The sequence below is a fragment of the Macaca fascicularis genome, chromosome 6 (assembly GCF_037993035.2).
Source record: "Macaca fascicularis isolate 582-1 chromosome 6, T2T-MFA8v1.1".
Taxonomy (NCBI): domain Eukaryota; kingdom Metazoa; phylum Chordata; class Mammalia; order Primates; family Cercopithecidae; genus Macaca; species Macaca fascicularis.
Window position 1 is genome coordinate 177,161,574 of NC_088380.1, and position 20,052 is coordinate 177,181,625.

A 20,052-nucleotide genomic window follows, 5' to 3' on the forward strand; every position below is an offset into this window, starting at 1 on the left:
CCTGGGAGAGCTCCAGCTCCTCCCTCCCTGCTCTGCTCAGCTTTACTCTCCTCCTCGGTTCCCTTGGAGTACCTTGTGCCCCGGCAGTGCTGTCCTGGCCCTGGCATCCTGAGGTCCTCCCGTGGCGAGGACTTAAGTGCACAGCAGGAGTGGGTGGAGAGAGGGAGGGAGAGTTTGCCCTGCAGGCTCTCTGGATGCTGAAGCCAGACTCGCTGCAGAGGCAGCTGTGCTGTTCCCAGAGCCTGGCTTTGGGGGTGCATCCGTCACTCAGGGTTCACCCAGGCAGGCTCCAAGTTCCTGGGGTGCATAAGGTGGGTGCTGTCCCTTCTGGGTGCTGACAACAGAGCCTGGCTCCCCTCCACCACCATGAGCGGCTGCTCCAAAAGATGCAAGCTCGGGTTCGTGAAATTTGCCCAGACCATCTTTAAGCTCATCACTGGGACCCTCAGCAAAGGTATGGAAACTGGCCTTGCCCCTGCTTTCTGTCTTGATATGACCTGGCTGGTCGTATTGCCTCGGTGTGCTGAGCGTGGCCATTCTGGTGCACCCAGGTCTTGGACAAGGCTGGGGAAATTGGTGGCTGGGATTCGAGGTTGCTGACAACCTGGGTCCTGGCTCTGAGTTCCCAGCCAGGGAACTCAGCTGGCTGTAATTGCCTGGAACTTTGGAAATGGAGTTGGTGGTGTGTGGCTGATAGGTTATGGGCGGGCAGAGGGACAGAACCCTTTCCAGAGCGTTGGAAGTGGCTTAGCGTGACTGGAGTTTCAAGAAGTTATCCACGGAGGGTTGTATTTTGTTGATAAAAGAGAGATTTGATGCAGTGGGTTGTGAGTAATTCTGCAGAACAGAGACGCTTGAGGGGGCCAGCGGGAGGTGGTGACGGACCGGAATCTGCTTTGCACTGGTGGATTCAAGAAACTGGATCAGCTCTGCACCTCAGGTGCCAAGAGCTTCCTCTCATAGGGTTCCAGGGTCTCGTGCTTCTGGGGCTGCATTCATCGTTCTGCTTTCTTGGATCCCTGTCCCTCCACATTTCATGCCTATGTCCATGCCTGTCTTTTCGGCTTCTCCAAGAACTGGGGTGGCAGGTGGTTTGCAGGAGTGACTGTCTGGGCAGACCAGAAAGTGGCTGTGGAACAGAATTAGGGCTGCAGCCCCAGATGGGCCCACAGCCGGGAGGCAGAAAGAAGGCTAACTCCTCAGGGCCTGGCCCTGTGTCTTAAACCCCATTTTACACTTGGCACCAGGGAAGGTGAGGCCCTTGGAGGGATCCGGCCAACTTTCTGGAGATGATGTCAAGGGAGAGCGGCAACGTGATGTGGTTCCACTGGCTGAAAAAATGACTTTAAATATTCATGCTGTCTTTCAGGAAGAGTCTTTTGGGGGCTGGGGGGGGGGGGCGGGGGGAGAGGCACTGGAAGCAGCCAGCAGAATATTCAGGGAAGGAGCCCACAAACCTTTGATGGGTTTTTGAAAAATAACAGTGAGAGCAGAGAAAGGCTATGTGCAGCCAGATCTCATGACATGGCTCAGGTGCCTGCTGCCTAGCGGGTCTGGCCCGGTGTACGTTGTGTGGTATGTGTGGATGGTGGGAATGATGGGATTCTGTTTATCTCCTTCGTTGGGATGTTCTGACCTTCCTGTTATTTCCCTACCATCCTTCTGAAATGGGGCGCTGCTCCTCCAAGGTACCCAGGTGGGCTGAGCCCCCATTGCAGAGGGCCAGGCTGCCTGGCAGAATTACTGGCGGCCAGAAGTGGGGTGAACAGGAGGTTAATGGGTGTAGCTGTGGTGGCTTTCAGTGGCTTTACCTCCTCGAGAAGGAGAAAGCAAAGGGGTTAGGAAATTTCACAAAGTTTCCCCATTCAATCCTCAGAGACAACTAGAAGGTTTTCTTTCCACATTACAGAGAGCAGGACCTAAGAGGGTGAGGAGTGTGAGGCAGCATCCCGTCGCAGCCTCTGATGGAGGGCTTGTCCCTACCTGCAGTCTATTGGCGACCCAGACCCCACACACAGATGCTCCCTGGATGTCACACTGAATGCCGAGATAGGGGGATCGTGGGGGTTTCCCATAAGTGCAGCAGAAAGAGCTTTGGCCTAAGGAAACCTAGGTCTCAACTCTGATTCTGCTACCTGGGCAAGTCACAGCCTCTCTGAGCCTCAGTTTCTTCATCTGTAAAACGAGTCCATTACCTGCAGCCTGTCTACCTCCTAGCACTGGTGCAAAGATCCAGCGGCACCTAGCCAAGGAATCCCTTTGTGGAGTGTGTTGCCATGACCAGCTGTGAGGGTAGGGTCAGGGCTGAGATGAACATGGGTCTGCAGAGAGAGACCCCAACCCATTCCCCTGGCAGGACCAGGGTCAGAGCTCCTCATCTGCTCCTGACTCACTCCTACAGGTGAGTCTGTACTTCCCAAGCAGCACCAAAAGAGGAATGAGATCACAGAAGGCCATTATGCAGCAAGAGGGGTGACTGAAAAAGCAAGCTGGCAAAGGAGAGAGCATGGGCAAAGAACTCTGTGTGCATGTGTATTTGAGAGAGAGAGACAGAGACAGGGACAGAAACAGAGCGAGGGTAGATGGCCACTTGAATAAATGATCAGGAAGATATTTTCTTCTGCATATTTGCCTGTGTTCATTCGCTCAGTTTATTTATTGAGCACCTACTCTGTGCCATGCTTATTGCAAGACAACAGACATGTGAATGAATAAGACACAAGCCCTCCATCAAGAGGGCTTGTCCCCACCTACAGTCTGATGGGTACCCAGACCTCACATGCAGATACTCCCTGGAAGGAGTGCTGAGATGGGGGGACCATGGGGGTCAACAAGCATAGAGAAGAGATGTCTGGGGCAGACTAAGGGGCACCTCCAAAAAGTGACATCTAAGCTGAGACGAAGAGAGGCAGGACTGAGAAGGTGGGAGGAGGCTGAAGCTGGAAGAGGGAGCAGCATCAGAGTGTTGGCCTCTGCAGTGGAAACAGCTGGCGGGTCAGGACAGCTCCCTCTCTCTGCTCAGAATCCCAGAAACTAAGATCCTTGTGACAGAGAAGGGACTCCGTGGGGACCTGGCCTTCCTGTGACCTGCTGCAGTAGAGCCTTTCCTGCCGCCAGGGCTGAGAGCGGCACCCCATGGCAGGCACTGGGGCAGGATTGTATCTGTGTTCTTTGCTTCAGCTCCGCAGAGAGGACCAAGTGTTTACACAGCCCCGGCTCTGCACCAGGCACGTGCTGGGCGACTGGTGTTCTACCCAATCCAGGTGTTTGCTGAATATTTGTTAAATAGTGAGGAACACGGGAGCAGGGCCAGGCTGGGAGCAGGGTAGCTGAGAAAGGCCTGCAGAGAGTCCAGAAAATGGCTTTCTCATGTTTACACCTCCCCAGGTGGGTTTAGATTCGACCCTATGTGGATACATTATGACTGCTTAATGATTTCTGGTTTTAATTTGATTTCACTTATTCATTATTCATTGCACTGAGTTCTAGATTTGCAGTAATCCAACCCTCAGGAGAGGGATTTTTCTTTGTCCATTGCAGAACTGAGGAATGCAAAGAATGTATTGGACCAGGTACGGCAATTTACTGTTTCTTAACAGCCTTGCAAATACCTGGGGAACGAGGAGGGTCCAGGACCACCCTCCCTGTCCTGCCTGTTCCTAACCCTTGGCCACCTCCTGCCATGCCAGCAATCCTTCTTGCCATTGGTCTAAGAAGCCAGCTCACCCAGATTTCTCATCAGTGCTTATTGCAAAGATAAACTGCTCATGTCCACCTGCTCACATATCTCATCAACCTTGAACTTTCCTTCCTACCCCGATCATAATTTGTGATCTGTGTTCCTTTTAGGAACATGTTTGCTAAAGGCTCTCTTCCCCACTAGACTTCAGCTCCATGAAGGCAAGACCGTGTGCATTTTTTTGCTTACCACTGTAGCCAGAGCTACTAGTATGGTGCCCAGAATGGAGTATGTGTGTTACTGTATTAAATGAATGAAACAGCACTGCACGGCACAGACATCAGCCATCAGCCTGAGATGCCACCTGGTGCAGGAGCTTTCTAGGAAGCACTATGCAACACCTGTCCCACAGGTGCTCAGCAAATGCTCTCTGAACTCTGTTTAGCTTCAGCCCCAGCCTCCAGCCTGCGTGAGCCTCCCGCCACATAAAACATTCAGGCTCTGTCTGAGCTTGTGTAGTGTCTAGGGAAGGGCATTAAGATTGTTCCCAGAAGGAAAGGCTGGGTGGGCAGGCCTCTGGCATCCCCACTCCCACCCCTCCGGCTCTATTTTTATTTGTTTTATTGACTGGATTTCTCTCAAATTTAAAGAATCTCTTTGGCATTAAAAAAATTTGCTAACCACGAATGCAGTGAGAAGCACAGTTGGTTTCTAGATTGAGACATCCCTGAACGCTGCACACTGGCTCGGAAGCCTCGGACTGGGTCTCTCACCTCCCTGGCATTTAGTTTCCTCATCTATAAAATCGAATTACAATACCCTTCTTATGGGGTTGAATGAGATTGTATAGATAAAGCTCCCTGCCTATTAGGTGCACAGTAGTGTTGAACGGATCCGACTACTGTTATTATCTGATACTCTCATGGTTGAGAGCCCCTCCGGCCTGGGACTCCCCCTCACTCACTACTTGTTTCTCAGCACTAGGCACAGTTCTGACAGCAACATCTCATGATCACTTTGTGAGAGCCTATGGCCTTGTCAGTTACTGCATGACTTTATTTATTTATTTATTTTGAGGCAGGGTCTCACTCTGTTCCCCAGGCTGAGTGCAGTGATGCAATCGTGGCTCACTGTAGCCTCGACTTCCTGGGCTCAAGCAATCCTCCCACCTCAGCCTCCCAAATAGCTGAGACCACACGTGTGTGCCACCACAGCCAGCTAATTTTTGAATGTTTGTAAAGACAAAGTCTCACTATGTTGCCCAGGTTGATCTCAAACTCCCGACTCAAGAGACCCTCCCACCTTGGCCTCCCAAAGTGCCGGGATTACAGGCATGAGTCACCACATCTGACCACTGGATGACTTTAGACCACTGCTTCCTCTCTGCTGAACTTCTTTTCTTAAGGGCCTGCCCAGAGCCATCTCTCTCACCTGATTCCTTATTAGGAGTTAAAAGCCTGACTCCCAGAGTCAGGCCCCTGCCTGCTGTTTAACCTAGGAGAAGCTCAGCTCCTGGCTCGGATGCTTCGTGAAATCAGGGGTCTGGGGAACCTGCCTCTTCCTCTTTCTGCACAGTCAGCTCCCCACCCCCCTCACAGACTTCCTGGGGGCCTCTGGCAGGAGCCAGAAGTTGTGCAGGCTCCATTCTGGCTGGGGAGGTTTAAACTCATCTCCTTCTGCACACCGGGAACAAATGTTACCCCAGGCACGGATGACAGAGCCAAAGTGAGCAGAAGGGAGGAATCCGATCCAGGAGAGCTTCTAGTGTCCTCCAGGCCACCCATGAGGCTGCGGGGGTGGGGAAAAGGGGTGTGGGAAGATGAGATCTATCTCAAGGACAAGGCCCTGGAGCTGTAACTCTCCCCTCCCGCCCCAGCCCAGGCTGTTCCTCTTTTTTCGAGACAAAACCTCAGCTCCCCCATCAGAGACACACTGTTCCTCATGCCTCCTCCTCTTGCTGTTCAAGATCCTCAAGAGACTGACCTTGGACCTGGGCATGACTCTGCCTTCAGGCAGGCCAGGCTGGAGTACCAACTCTGCCTCTTACCAGCTGTGTGAAGTTGTGTCATTTGAACACCACCCCAAGCCAAGCTCCCCACTTTTAATTGGAGATAATAATAACATCAATGGCACAAGACTGTTTTTTAATGTAATGATGATATTGAGTAAGGGCTAGCAGCTCACAGGCAAATCCCAGCTCTGCTCCTGCAGGGCCCCCTCTTACATTTTGTGCCCTATGCACCTTCCTTGCTTCATTCTAGTCTTGATCCTGGAGGTAGGGATTGCAATCACCATTTCAGCAGATAAGGAAACTGAGGTTTAGCTAAGTGTGGTGGCTCCCCTGGTGAGTGGCAGAGCTGGGATTAGAACGTAGGTCCTGCTGGTGCCAAGACAAGGTACATTCCTCTGCACTCCTAGGGCTGGAGAAGTCATGCCTGCCTGCACTACTCCCCACCTTGCCACCAGCAGAGAGTCCCCCAGTAACCCACTAATTTTCTTGGTGGGTTTTTCCCTGCTGGGTCTTGTCAGAGCAGCCACCTGTCATGCAAAAGATTGTGACAAATTCCATTAAAGTGTCATCACCTGGGTTATGGGGAAAGGGAACACTCCAGAGGCCAAGGTCAGCAGGACAGCCATACCCATGCTCTCTTAGTATCCTTATCCCCTCTCAGGCAGGTGTGTGGGCCCAAGGCACCTGCCAGACACTGAATAGTCTCTGCTTACTCCTCCACTGGGTCACTGGGCCGCTCCCCCATGGCTCCTCCTTCTTACAGGGCAAGTGTGAGAAGTGGTCTTGGGTGTGGGAAAATACACAAAGCTTTGGACACTAGGCAGAGGCTGGAATTGAGGTGTTGCAGCTGTTTACTGGAATTGTCTGGGAAAGCAGAGGCCTTCACACTGGGGACTTTGAGACCTGGGAGATACCATGTCCTCTACCAAAAGGAGAATGCCACCTGTCCCGTGAAAAGCTAAGCTTCAATGCTGCCTCATCCTGGGGAAAGAGAGTCCCCCCCATCTGAGTCCTGGTTCGCTCACTGTCCTGGCAGTGAGGGCTGAGCGAGCACTCTGGTCATGTTACCACAGCCCCACTCACTCTCTATAGCTCTGGAACCTCTGAGTGCCGGTGCCTTGTCACAGGAAGAAAGCTTGATTATCCAGGGCTTCTGGGTCCCCGCCTCCCTCTCCAGCCCCAAGCTAGAGCCTGCCAGGAGGGGCATGTGTTCACCCTGGCCCTCCTGATGTCCAGTAGCCTTCATCCCAGCCTACTGACCCCACCACCCTTGCCCCTCTACAGCAGGCCCAGTGCTCCCTGACCCATTTGGGTTGTCCAGGTGCTCAGTTCACTGGGGTCTCCATAGTCCCACAGCAGAGGGCAGAGAAGAAGGTGGGATCACCTGCCCCTCTGGAGCTTCCGTGTCTTTCTCCTAGATAACCCTGATATCATGCAGGAATAATTCGTTCAGGGCCATTTATCCTGCCACTGCTGCACAGACATCCTATTAACTTCAGGACCACAGGGGAGCGGCTAGTTTGCTCCAAATTAAAAGTAGCTGGAAATGGGGCCCTCTGGCAGGCAGGAGAGTACAGGCTGCAACACCATAGCCCTGGGAGGAGTGAATCTAGTCAGGTCTTCATCAGCCTTCTAAGGCCTGGGCCTCCTTTGCCGTGCCACAGGGACCCTCATCTTCCCCAGTCTTCTTAGGGTTATAGAATCTCCCCTGGGCCACCTCTCTCACCAGACCCAGGTCCCAAATCCCTGAAAGCCACTGCTTCCCAAGGGTAGAAGTGGCGATGTGAAATCATCACCATGGAGGGAAGCAGGATGCAGGGTGGGAAAGCTCTGGACCCAGACAGACCTGGGCTTCAACCCTGCCTTGTACCAGCAGGACAGCCTTGGACAAGCCATTCCCCATCTTCAGTCTGTGTCCTTCCGTAAATGGGCCAGTAATTTCCATCGCATGTGGCTACTGGAGATGGAATGAGATGGGACGTGTGACAGGCACAGGACCTGGCTCATAAAAGCTGCTCAGTAAAAGTCAAGTTCCCCACCCTTCTCTTCTCCTGTGATATGACTTTGGACTTGTAGCCAAGAGAAATGAGGCTGAGCCTCTGTGGGTCAAGTCCTCTTCCCGGCTCCTATCCAGATGTGCTGCTGTTCCAAAATTATCCCGCCTGCCCCCAGTCACTCTTGATGACAAGTTCTGTAATTAAAAATGTGCCAACAACTGAAACGATCCTTTTTATTTAGTTGTTTATGGATTTATTGGCCATCCATTCCCATGAGAACGGGAGCCCTGCAAAAGCGTTCACCACATGGGAATCACGTAGAGTGAGTGCCTCAAGCACCTGCAGCTGGGGAAGGTTGAATAAATGATGACTAAATGCTTTCCCTGCTGAGCAACATCGGGCCGTGTGCCTGGAGTTCCCTTTTTGAGGTCTGGTCTTAGTCAGGCTTTCTCTGCAGCCTGCCACTCCCTATCTCCCTGTTCTGAATTCCTGTGCTGGAGTTTGACAGCAGTGACCAGCCAGAGCCACCTGGATGAGACAAGGGTCAGTGCAAACAAGACCAAAGGCCTGTTCCTGCCCCCATTCCGCTCTCGTGCTCTGCTGGGAGACTGCCCCTGGGTGCAGGTCCGCACCGTCCATGCATCACAGTTGGCCAGGTGCTCTGGTGAGGCGGGGGTTCTTCCCCTTTATCCACCTGCACCCCACCCAGAAGTGCAGGAGGGGGGACCCCGCTTAAAGGCAGGCAGGCAGGGAGAGGAGCTTTGGGGGAGAGGATGTGGAAATAAGGAAATTGCATCGGCCTCCTGGGCCAGCTGGAGGAAAGAGAAGCCAGGACTCCTGAAAAAGACTCACGGGAGGTCATTTACTGTCACCACTGACCACCCTCTCTGTACTGCTCACAGGTCTCCAGTCTAGAGGCAGAAGAAAGCCTTGCTTCTCTGTTAGGATGAGGGTAGGAGGACCATGAATACAAAGCTAACCTTGGTCCCCGCTGGCTTAAGCCACTGAGATTCCATTTTGTGTTCTTAGAGGTGCTAAGAACAACAGCTTTGGAGCCAGACCAAAATGGAGGGTTTGAGTCCAAATCCTCACCTTTGATTGCTGTCTTAGGCCATCAGGCTGCTTATCAACCTGATGGCCTAACATCCCATACAAAGACATGGTGGCTTATCAACAACAGAAATGTATTTCTCACAGTTCTGGAAGCTGGAAGTCTGAGATCAGGATGCTAGCACTGTGGAGTTCTGGTGGGGACTCTTCCTGGCTTACAGACAGCATCTCCTGTTGTATTCTCACGTGGAGGAAAGAGAGTAAGGTAGCTCTCTGGCCTCTTCTTATGGACACACCCCACTCAAGAGGCTCCGCCTTCATGACCTCACCACCTCCCAAAGGCCCCACCTTCAAATACCATCACCTCAGGAGTGGGATTTCAACATGTAAATTTGGGGGAGAGGAGGCACAAACATTCAGCCCACTGCACTGAGCAAATGGCTTTTTTCTCTGGGCCTGTTTCTTCATCTCTAAAACGAAGGAGCTGCTGATTTCAAAGGCCTCTCAGCTTTGGAATTTAAAGATTAAACAAAATTGCAGCACTGCTGGTGGCACCTGCCATGTGCCCAGCATTGCCTAAGCACTCCGTGCCCACCATTTTATTTAGTGCACATGAGAACCCTAGGAGGTAGAGTGCTCTAATTAACCCCACTTGCAGATATAAAGAGCGAGTTTCAGAGAGGGGACGGGCCTGGCTTGGAGTCACACAGCCAGCGTGAAGCATAGGCACAACTGGAAGCCTAGGCGGTCTGGCCCCAAGCCCTGGGTTTTACCACCCTCCCCAGTCCATCCTCATTACACTTTTTCCATTTCTGAAAATCAGATCCAGGGTAAGAAGGCAACGAAGACAAAACAGATTCTTTCCCAGTTTGGCCAAGAGGCAACACACACTCTTGTTTTAGAAATCAAGATTTCAGGGCCTCCATTCTGACTAAAGAAGTGCAATTGAGGAGAATACCCTCTGAGACCCAAGCCCCGCCAATCCATCCCCTGAACCATTACCCACAGGTCACCTTTCGCAGTCAAACAACAAAACATATGGGGAGCAGGCCCGACAGCCAAGGCTACAGGGAGGGGACAGAAAAGGAAACACCACCCAGCAAGATTCCCAGTTGTATTTCTAGCCTGGCCAATTTTCATTTATTGCTGGAATGAGGTCAGTTGGAAGCTGAGGCAGAGAATTGGGTAGGAATCAGGTAGCGGGGGTGAGATTCTGGGGCTTGTATCTGAGACGCCGGGGTTAGCCTATCCTAATTTTCTTTCTGTAATCTTTTGATTAACCCTGGGCCAGTTTGGATGACATTTTTCAAACCATCTGTGCTTGGCAGGTTGGGCCAAGCCCAGGCTTGCTGCTCGGTATCTGCAGACATCAGCTTGGAGCCGGCTGTCACCCAGAGCCCGGGATGTCTCTAAGCCATGAAGCATATTGGATTGCAGAAAGATCCGCGACATCCCTGTGCTGATTAACTCTGCCCAGGCCTCACAAGTTCAGAAACAGTGGCTTTCATTTCAAACTCAACAGGAAACATGAGGGAAATGGCCATCGCCATCCTCTATTGAGTGCTACTTATTTTCTGTGGGCTTTACAAGGATTCCTGTATTCAGTCCAGTCCTTTCTCTGTGAGTTGTTTTTATTCCAAACCAGGGGCTTTGAGGGGCTGAATAACTTGCCAACATCACAAATACAGAACTGCGGTTTAAAAGGTCACGTGCAAATACTAATGTTCCTTTGAACATGCGTGGTTAAACCTGTCAGCACTGTCACTGCTGTCATGGACTGAATTGTGTCCCTTAAAATGTATATGTCAAAGCCCTAGACCCCAAGGTGGCTGTGTTTGATGATAGGGCCTTGGCACAGGTGATTAAGGTTAAATGAGGTCATAAGGTTGGGATCCTAGTCCAACAGGACTGTGTCCTTGTAAGAAGGGGAAGAGACACCAGCAGTACATGCACACAGAGGAAAGGCCATGTGAGGACAACATGGCCAACCACAAGCCAGGAGGAGAAACTTCACCAGACACCACCCTTGCCCGAATCTTAGTCTTGAACTTCTAGTGTCCAGAACTGTGGGACAACAGATTTTCGTTATTTAACCACCCAGTCTGTGGCATTCCATTGTGTCAGCCCAAGAAGACAACTATTGCCCCACAGACCATTCTTTGCATAGCATCCTTTCCCATGTTTTTAATTGTGATAAATGTATCTCACATTAAATTTACTATTTTAACCATTTTTAAGTGCACAGTTGTGGCATTAAGTACATTCACATGTTGCACAACCATCACCACCAACCATCTCCAGAACATTTTTCTTCTTGCAAAACTGAAACTCCGCACCGCACCCATTAAACACTTCCCCATTTCTGCCTACCCTCAGCCTCTGGCAGCCACCGCTGTACTTTCTGTCTCTATGAACTTGACTGTTCTAGGTTACTCATATAAGTGAGTCATGGACAGTATTTGTAGTGGCTTATTTCACTTAGTGTAATATCTTTTTTTTTTTTTTTTTTTTTTGAGGCAGGGTCTCACTCTGTCACCCAAGCTGGAGTGCAGTGGCGTCATCACAGCTCATTGCAGCTTCTACCTCCCGTGCTCAAGCAATCCTCCCACCTCAGCCTCCAGAGTAGCTGAGACTACAGGCATGTGCCACCACCACACCTGACTAATTTTTTTATTTTTTGTAGAAACGAGGTTTCACCATGTTGCACAAGCTGGTCTCAAACTTGGGATTGGCCCGCCTTGGCATCCCAAAGTGCTGGGATTACAGGCCACCGTACCCAGCCCTCACTTAGCGTTATGTCTTTAAGGTTCATTCCTGATATAGCCTGTGTCAGAACCCCCTTCCTTTTTGAGTTTGAACAACATTCCATTGTATGGATACTAAATTTTGCTTTTTTTTCCCATTGATGGACCATTTCCATATTTTTAAAATGAAAAATGAATCACATACAATTATAATCCCCTTGCTGGAAACTGTCACCAGTGGTTTCTTGACACATTTAGAGTTAAATGCAGACTCCTGTTGGCTTTGCATGATCTGTCCTCTGCATTTCTGTCCTTTTCTGCTTGTCTCCCTCTCCCCATGGCTCCACCCCAGGTGATGCACCCCAAACACCAGGCTGCCTTACTCTTGCTAGGATATGGAGCTCCTTCAGCGTCAGGGTCCTCACCGTCCCTGTTCCCTCAGTCTGGGCTCTGGGCTCTTTCTACCAAATCTCCCTGGACTGTCTCCCTCAATTCATTCAAATCCTCTCCTGTCTGCAATGGCTGCTCCCTCCTTATCTCTCCCGACGCATTGCCTAATGCTGCCTTGTTTTTCTGCACAGCGCCTACTGCTCCCGAAACAATATTACCCATGTATTTGCTTGGTGTTTTTAAATGTTTTAATGGAAATTGTCTGTGTTTAAGGTATACAGTGTGATGTCTTGATACACACATAGATAATGGCCTGATTATCACAGTCAAGCTAATGAACACATCCATCTCTTCTAATAGTTACCTTTCTGTGTGTGGTGAGAATTACTCTCTTAGCAAATTTCAAGTGTACAGTGCAGTCTTATGGACTACAGTCTCCTTGCTGTGCATTACTCTAGAGCTTGCTCATTCTCCACAGCTGAAACTCTGTACCCTTTGGCCAACATCTCCCTGTTATTCATTTGTTTATGATCCAGCTCATCCACTAAGAGTCCAGCCCTGTGACGGCAGGGAATTTTGCCTGGTCTTGACTACTTCCCCAGCACCTGGTGCAGGGCCTAGTATATGGTAGGACCTCACTGGGAGTTGAGAGGTCGAGCTGGCTGATAAGGAACCCGAGGCCCCGGGAAGGCCACCCAGCAAGCCAGAGGCAGAGCTGGCCCTTGAACCAGGGCCTCCCCATCTTCCCATTCCCTACAGGTTCGGCACTGCATGCCCTTTAAAGGCTCCAGTTTTGTATCTACCATTCCCACATCCGTCTGTCCATCCACACTTCCTCCTTAGCAAGGCCGCCCATGTTCCTGCATCCAGGACATGAGGGGTTAATTAAGATAGTCATCTAGCTTCTCAGGCTACCATCCTAAGAACGGCCCTCCTCTGTTACTGCAGCTGACGGGCCATTTGATTCACTTTGATTTGTTCTTGCCATGGAGAGAGGGGAACCTGTCGCTGGGAAAGGATGGTGATGGTTTCCAGTGAGCTCTGCTCCATTCAGCCAAGGGGCTCTTCCGGGAGGGCATGAAGTGAGCAGTCACCAGCGAAGGCATCTGGGAGCTGCGGACGCAGCTGGCTTCCATGGCTGTGCTCCCCTCCAACCCTTGAGGATCCAGGACTTCCTGGAAACATGACTTTTCGAGTTCACTGGATGCCAAATCCATTACCACCAAATTGTATGACCTTGGGAAGTCCAAGGGAGTCACTCCCTTGAGCGTAGCTTCCTTTTCTGTAAAATGTGTGCAATAATGCCAATACCACAGGTTTATTAAAGTAATGCACTTGAAAGAGTTTAGTGCAGTGCTTGTGTCAAATTAAGGATTCAACAAATCATGAGGTGGTTTTGCTTTTATTTGGCTTTGCTCTTTATTAGGGCTGAGCTTAAATCTCCCTCATTGCATCCTAGTCAAACCAGGGACCTCCCGTGTCATGGGAAATGACTGGGTGACGGAAATCACCCATGTGGGCCAGAAAAGAGTGAGAGCTGTTTTCAACATACTCTTTGCCTTTCCTTTCCCTCCCTGGGATGCAAGTATCAGTGACAAAGGGTCTTATTCTAGGGAGATGAGATAGGAGAGCTCACACTCCATTCATTCAGCAAGCTCCTCATGTCCAGAAACTTTAAAGTCTCCTGTGCACTCCTGCCCCACTCCCGGCCCACACTCTCCTACTGATGAAAAATAAGAAGGGGCAGTAAAACCTTATCTTTGTATAGTCCACCGGGGGCTCAACAGAAGGAGGTGGAGGAGGCCTCAGACCTGAATGTTGTGGCAGTCACTGCACCCTGGGTCAGAGCCCCCTGAGGACACCACCCTGGAAGGGAGAAGCTGGCTGGAACCACAAAGCCCCATGGACAAGCAGGCTCTGGCACTGACTTTGAGCATTTGCTGTGCCTGCTGGCCTGTCTCACAGGGCACCATGAGGTAAAAAGACAGCAGGCACGAGGTAAAAAGACAGCAGATATAATTCGCATTATATCTGGGAATTTCAGTCTGGCCAAGGGAGCTTCTGAGAGCCTGAAGGTGGCCAGCATGTGACTGGAAGTCAAGGCTACATGACACAGTGACCAGCATGAGACTCCTCCAAATGTCCTCAGCATAAGGATGGGGAAACTGAGGCCAGAGCAAGGAACGCCCTTGAATAAGTTATCCTCAAAACGGAGCCTCCTCTGGCTGGTAGCTGGGGGCACGGGGATGGAGGGTAATCTGGCCCCTCCTGGAAGTGGTGGCCGCCCAACAGATGGCTCTTCATTGCCACACAGTCGGTGACTCACAGACCAAGCAAGACCCCCCACCTCTTCCCTTCGTGTCTGCACTCTTTCCTCTTTCCTTCATGGCCTCACCTCTAGGGGAGACTCCCAAGTCTCTCTCTCTTGCCTTGGCTCTTTTCTTAAGCTCCAGGCCTACAGGTGACTCTTTGACTGGATTGTGAACTTGTTGGGAGGGCACGGGCTACATTTTACCTATTTAAGAATGTGCAGGCTGGCACGGTGGCTCACACCTGTAATCCCAACACTTTGGGAGCCTGAGACGGGTGGATCACTTGAGGTCAGGAGCTCAAGACCATTCTGACCACAGCGAAACCCTGTCTCTACTAAATATACAAAATTAGCTGGGCATGGTGTCACATGCCTGTAATCCCACCTACTTGGCAGGCTGAGGCGGGAGAATAGCTTGAACTGGAAGGTGGAAGTTGCAGTGAGCCACGATTGCACCATTGCACTCTGGTGTGGGCAACAAGAGTGAAACTCCGTCTCAAAAAAAAAAAAAAAAAAAAAAGAAGGATGTGCAGCACCCAACACAAGACCTGGCATAGCGTAGGGGCCTAACAAATGGATGGATGGATGGAGGATGGGAGGAAGGACCACTAGACCCTTCTAGTTGAATGTCTTTCTCTAGCCCCTACTCAACCCTTGTAAAACCAAAGCAGACCTCTCTCTCCTGATTTTACCCTTTCTCTTTACATGTCCCGGTCTTGAACTTTGTTCTTTCCAACTATCACTCCCTTTCCACTCTCAGAACCGTTCCTGAAGTCTGAAACTTTCTAACTTCTCAACTGCTTTGCCGCAGCAGCCTGTAGACTACATTTCTTCCCATTTCTTCCCTCTCTGCTCCTCCACAACATTCCAAAGAGATGGCCCGTCCAACCCATTGACCCAGAAGCCCTACTTCTAGAAATCTATTCTAAGCGAATCATCACAGATGTGCATACAGACTTTTATTTAGAGGTACTCATTATGGTATTATTGCATTATTTATAATAGTGAAAAACTGGAGGCACTCTAAGTGTCAATGGAAAAAAATTGTGCATTAAATACATTTTGGTTCATCTATCTGATGGAATAATATTAAACTGTTGAAAATTATTTTAAGAACTAATTAATAACCTACAGAAATGCCATTGATATCATATCAAGTAGGAAGCCAGGAGAAAACTGTGTGCTCAATGAAGTTCCAGTCTGTGGGAATAGTTGTGTATGGAAAAGTAAAATAGAGAAGAAATAAACTGAAACATTAGTGTGGGTTTTAGCTCGGATTAAGGTCAGCTTTTAAAGTTCTTTTTTATTTGTTTGTTTGTTTGCTTGTTTGTTTGCTTTTTTGAGATGGAGTCTCCCTCTGTCACCAGGCTGGAGTGCAGTGGTGCAATCTCGGCTCACTGCAACCTCTGCTTCCTGGGTTCTTGCCTCCCGAGTAGCTGGGATTACAGGTACATGCCACCACACCCAGCTAATTTTTGTATTTTTAGTAGAGACGGGGTTTCATCATGTTGGCCAGGATGGTCTCCATCTCCTGACATGATCCGTCCACCTCGACCTCCCAAAGTGCTGGGATTACAGGCGTGAGCCACCGCCCCTGGCCTAAATTACTTCTTGATGCTTCTCTGCATTGTCTGAATTGTCTTCAATAAGCATCCATATTTAATCAGAAACCATAAACATATCATTCACTAAATACACATCTTCAATTGTATAGTTTTCAATATGGGAACGAATGAAAGTTCTGCTTTCACTGGCGTATCATGCCATGTGGCAGTACACCCGAAACTACCAGATTTGGCATTCCCAGCCCTAACCCCACAGTCTCAGACCTCAGCCCATTCCCTATTCCTGTCTCCCCGCGACCAAACCCACACACACATTCTCCTCCAGCCAAACTGGTCCCCACATGTTTTCCAAACCAGCCTTCTGTTCTATGTTCCTCAGCCTAACCCTCAAATGATTCAGAAACACACATGCACATGCACAGAGAGAGAAATAGAGACAGAGAGAAAATCCAAATATGATAAAATACTGATCATCATTAGTGAACCTAGGTGAAGGGTAGGCATGCTCACAATTTGCATTGTAGTTGAATATTTTCAAAATAAAAAGCTTGGGAAGTAAAGGAGCAGTGTAGTATAGTATTTAAAGGCATAAATTCTGCATGAAATTACCTTATTTCAAGTTCCAGTCCCACTGCCTATTAGTTGGGAAGTAGTAACATTAGGCAAGGTACTTACTTTCTAAGACTCAGATTCTTCATCAGTAAAATGGGGATAATCAAAATCTTAGTGTATTTGTTTCCTACTGTTGCCCAGAGAATGGAATGTATGTGTGTAAAAGGCTTGGTTAAGAGTGCCACACACCCTTGATCATGAACTGTTAGTATCAATCCTAAATATAGAAATAAATTTCTTAACCATGACTCTATTCATGATATTCTCTACCCCCATAACCTACTCATCCCTGGACAACTAAGTAAAGCGCTACAGCTTTGAAATCTTTGCTTGCATGGTCTTTTTTTTTTTGCCACTAGCCCTGAAAGCTGCTCCAATGCAGTGCCTGTCTCGCTGGTATCCATATCTCCAGGCCCTGGCACAGAGCCTGGCAAGGGGGAAGAAGCCATTAAATGCACGGAACCCCAAATGAGAAACTCAAAGGGTTCAAGCTGTACTTTAAAGAAAACTCTTCTCATCAGGACCAAGTTTGCAATTTTGCTGATGCAGCCACTCTATTCCCATGGGCTTCCTTGAGATAAGGCATCATCTTGATAAATTAGCTGTGGATATAGGCATCTTGCAGTTGGCATGGGAAAGCAATTTAATTTCCAATTAAGCCTGATTTCTGGGCCAAGAGGTTTGCCTACCTCGCACTAGGAGGATTATTCTGGCCAGGACTATTATTATCACAGATCATGATTCTACCATGAAGTGGACTCTCAAGGAAGCTGATCCTTCAACCCTTGGAATGGTTCAGTGAGGCAGAAATACGGCCTCTGTGGTTAGGACCATTTCTCCCCAGGAAATAAGTTCATACAAGTAGAGTCAGGAAAGTTCAAAGCAAAGATAGGCAGTCTGTTTTTGGGCAAAATTTTTAAGTCAGCCTACCCCTAGAAATGAAGCAAGAGGTGAGAGAGGGAGGGAGGCAAGGCAGTCATCAATCAGGTCCACAAGCAAGAGAGGCGGGAAGTTGCTAGGGAGAAAAAGAAGGCAAGAGGGAGTTCTCTGAGCCCAAATGAAAAGAATCTGAAATATCGGTGGAAGGAGACACACTTGCTTGAAGAGAGAACAGACATTTGTGAAGCATCTTTTATGCACTGTGCTGAGTACTCCACATTCATGATTGATGATTCAATGCACCCTGTAAAACAAACACTGTGAGGCTCATTTTCCAATTGAGGAAACTGAGATTCAGGAAGATTAAATAAACTGCCCAAAGTCATAAACAAGAGAGATTCAAACTCTTGTTTTCCTGAGCTTTTCTCCCTGCAGGCTCCTTCTCAAAGACAAATACAAAAATATCATTTAGGGCCATAAGGATAATGCCACACTCAGCTGTATCTTACCCACCAAAATTGTAAGCATGAGAAAAAGGCTTTCAAACAAGTCCTGAGAGAGTGAAAATAAATGGTGGCTGAGGCTGCTTGGGGCGAATGATCTGATGGAAGAGCTAACAATATCCACTTCTCTTTCGGGTGTTGTTTTTGCTCCCATCTGCCCCTCAAGGAGGGAGACTTGAGACCTGGGTACCATGGCCGAGCGTGGCTGAGAGGCTCCTGTGAGGTCAGGAGCTTCTCCGACAGCTTAGACTGTTTCAAACCAGTGGGATTCTGGCTTGTGGCTGAGGGGATTTCAATTTGGAAGGGTTGGAAAGAAATAACAGAGGGGAATGAGGGATCGTGACTAGTGGAGCCACAGAAAATTTAGTCAGATGCCAAGAAGGTGTGACATGGCCTAAGTTTAATTAACGATAGTAAAAGAGGACTCTAAGGCAATATGTAAGCAAGCATGCTGTCAACTCCTTTACGAATTCTAGAGCACATGATTAAACCCATGGTTTGGGAACACTTATGGAAAAAAGTAGAGATGAATGAGAGGAGGGTGCAGTCACTGAGAAGGAGCCCTGCCGGTGGACCAGACTCACTTTTGTTCTGCTTTTGCATAGTGACCAGTTCAAGGATCGCTGCAACCATAGTGTGCCTGGGTTCCAGTTGGGTGTGTGATGAGCTATGGATTGGAAAGCGTGGGTTCAGGCAGGTGGTAGTTGATCTCGTGGTCCTGTCTGTCTTGGCAGTGCCCACAGCAGAACCTTTGTGGGACTTTTTCAGATCCTTCTGCTTGGCCATCACCTCCACATCTATTGACACTTCAGAGGAGTGGCCCCAGGGAGTCAATTGAGAGCCTGCGCTCTGTAATGGAAAGGTATATGGAGGCATCTAACAAGCTCTCAATAGTTGACCTTGACCTGCTTGGCATTTTCCACTTTTGTTATGGGGTGAAAACTAAAGAACAAGATTCCTTGTGATTAGAGAGTATTCTGGAGCAATACTGCCTAGATTTGAACCCCAGCTCTGCTATTTGCTAACTTCTGACTTGGGGCAAGTTAAATCTTTTCCTTGTGCCTCCATTGGCTCACTGGTGAAATGAAGATACTAGTAATAACCTCAAAGGATGTTGTTACTGTTCAATGAGCTGTGCCTGGAAAGATCCTGGAATTCAGGTAGGTGCTCAACAAATGCTAGCCCTTATTACCATTAGGAATGACAGATTCTTGCACAGGAAGTGGTCAGCTAAATATATGCCCAAATGGAAGTGACTGCATCTTGCTATAGTGAGTTATTCATCCAAAGAGGTGTTGCTGCAGGTTGTCATTAAAAAGAACTATTGTAGAAAGAGTGTGACTGCGTTCTCCCTGACAATACTTCTGACACCACATAAGGTTTTTTTCCCCTACTTTTTTTTAGGGGATTTTATGAAGATTTCACTACATAGGCATGATTGTTAAACCACTGGCCATTGGTGATTAAACTCCACCTCCAGCCCCTCCTCTCTCTGCAGAGGTTGCAAGGTAGAGCTGAAGGTTCTAATCCTCGAATCAAGTCTTGGTCCTTCTGGCAAGCAGCTCCCATCCTGAAGCTATTTACAGACCCACCAAGAGTTGTCCCATTAGAACAAAAGATACTCCTGTCACCCCTAAAGGATCTCTGTACCAAAGACTAAATAACTTTCTGTGGCACAACGGAGAGTTCAAGCACCAAACAGAAAGTGGAGAAGTGCTAGATGATCTCTAAAGTCTTACTGGCACTTAGAGAAGAAGCGTTTGTATTTGAACACGTGAAATCAAAGGGGAGTTGAGTAGCAGGGGCTCCAGAATTGACAGAGGAGGAGGACTCAGTGCAGCAGTCTTGTGGGGCGTGGGGACAGAAGACATGTCCCGAAGCCGCATGTGCCTCTCAAGCCCCTGCTTTTGTTTTATGTGTACTGGGGATAGGGGAGGTTGGTATGAGATGATGGAGATTATGGGAGAACACAGTCCATCTAAGCCACCTTTGACTCTGCAACTGGGGGAGATGCAGCAGGCCTGGGGAGGAATCACAAATGTGGTCCAATACTCAGTTTAGAGTTGTTGGCTTTGCTTCCATATACCTCCCGTTCTGATCTCCCAAATCCTTTGAGGAAGTTGGCTGGTGAAAATGTACTTATATAAGTAGGGAGGGAGAGTTGTGCAAAGCTAGGAAGAAGCTGAGTTCTGCATCAGAGGGGACATGAGAAAAATCCAGGAAAGCACTGTGGAGAGGAGGATGATCCATCAACTGACTCATCTTGGGGAACAGGATCTGGGAGCCAGAGGTGATGCAGAAAACTAAAGCC

At 49.0% G+C, this 20,052-nt stretch overlaps 1 protein-coding gene across 1 annotated transcript in view; it reads left to right on the forward strand.

Annotated features, from left to right (window-relative positions):
• The first annotated feature begins 205 nt into the window (after nt 1–205).
• Nucleotides 206–20,052, forward strand: part of KCNIP1 (potassium voltage-gated channel interacting protein 1) — a 379,825-nt gene continuing 359,978 nt past the window's right edge. Inside the window, exon 1 of the mRNA XM_005558497.5 lies at nt 206–454. Coding sequence (XP_005558554.1) covers nt 367–454 — 88 coding nt within the window. The 5' untranslated portion in view covers nt 206–366. The remainder of the gene's footprint in view (nt 455–20,052) is intronic.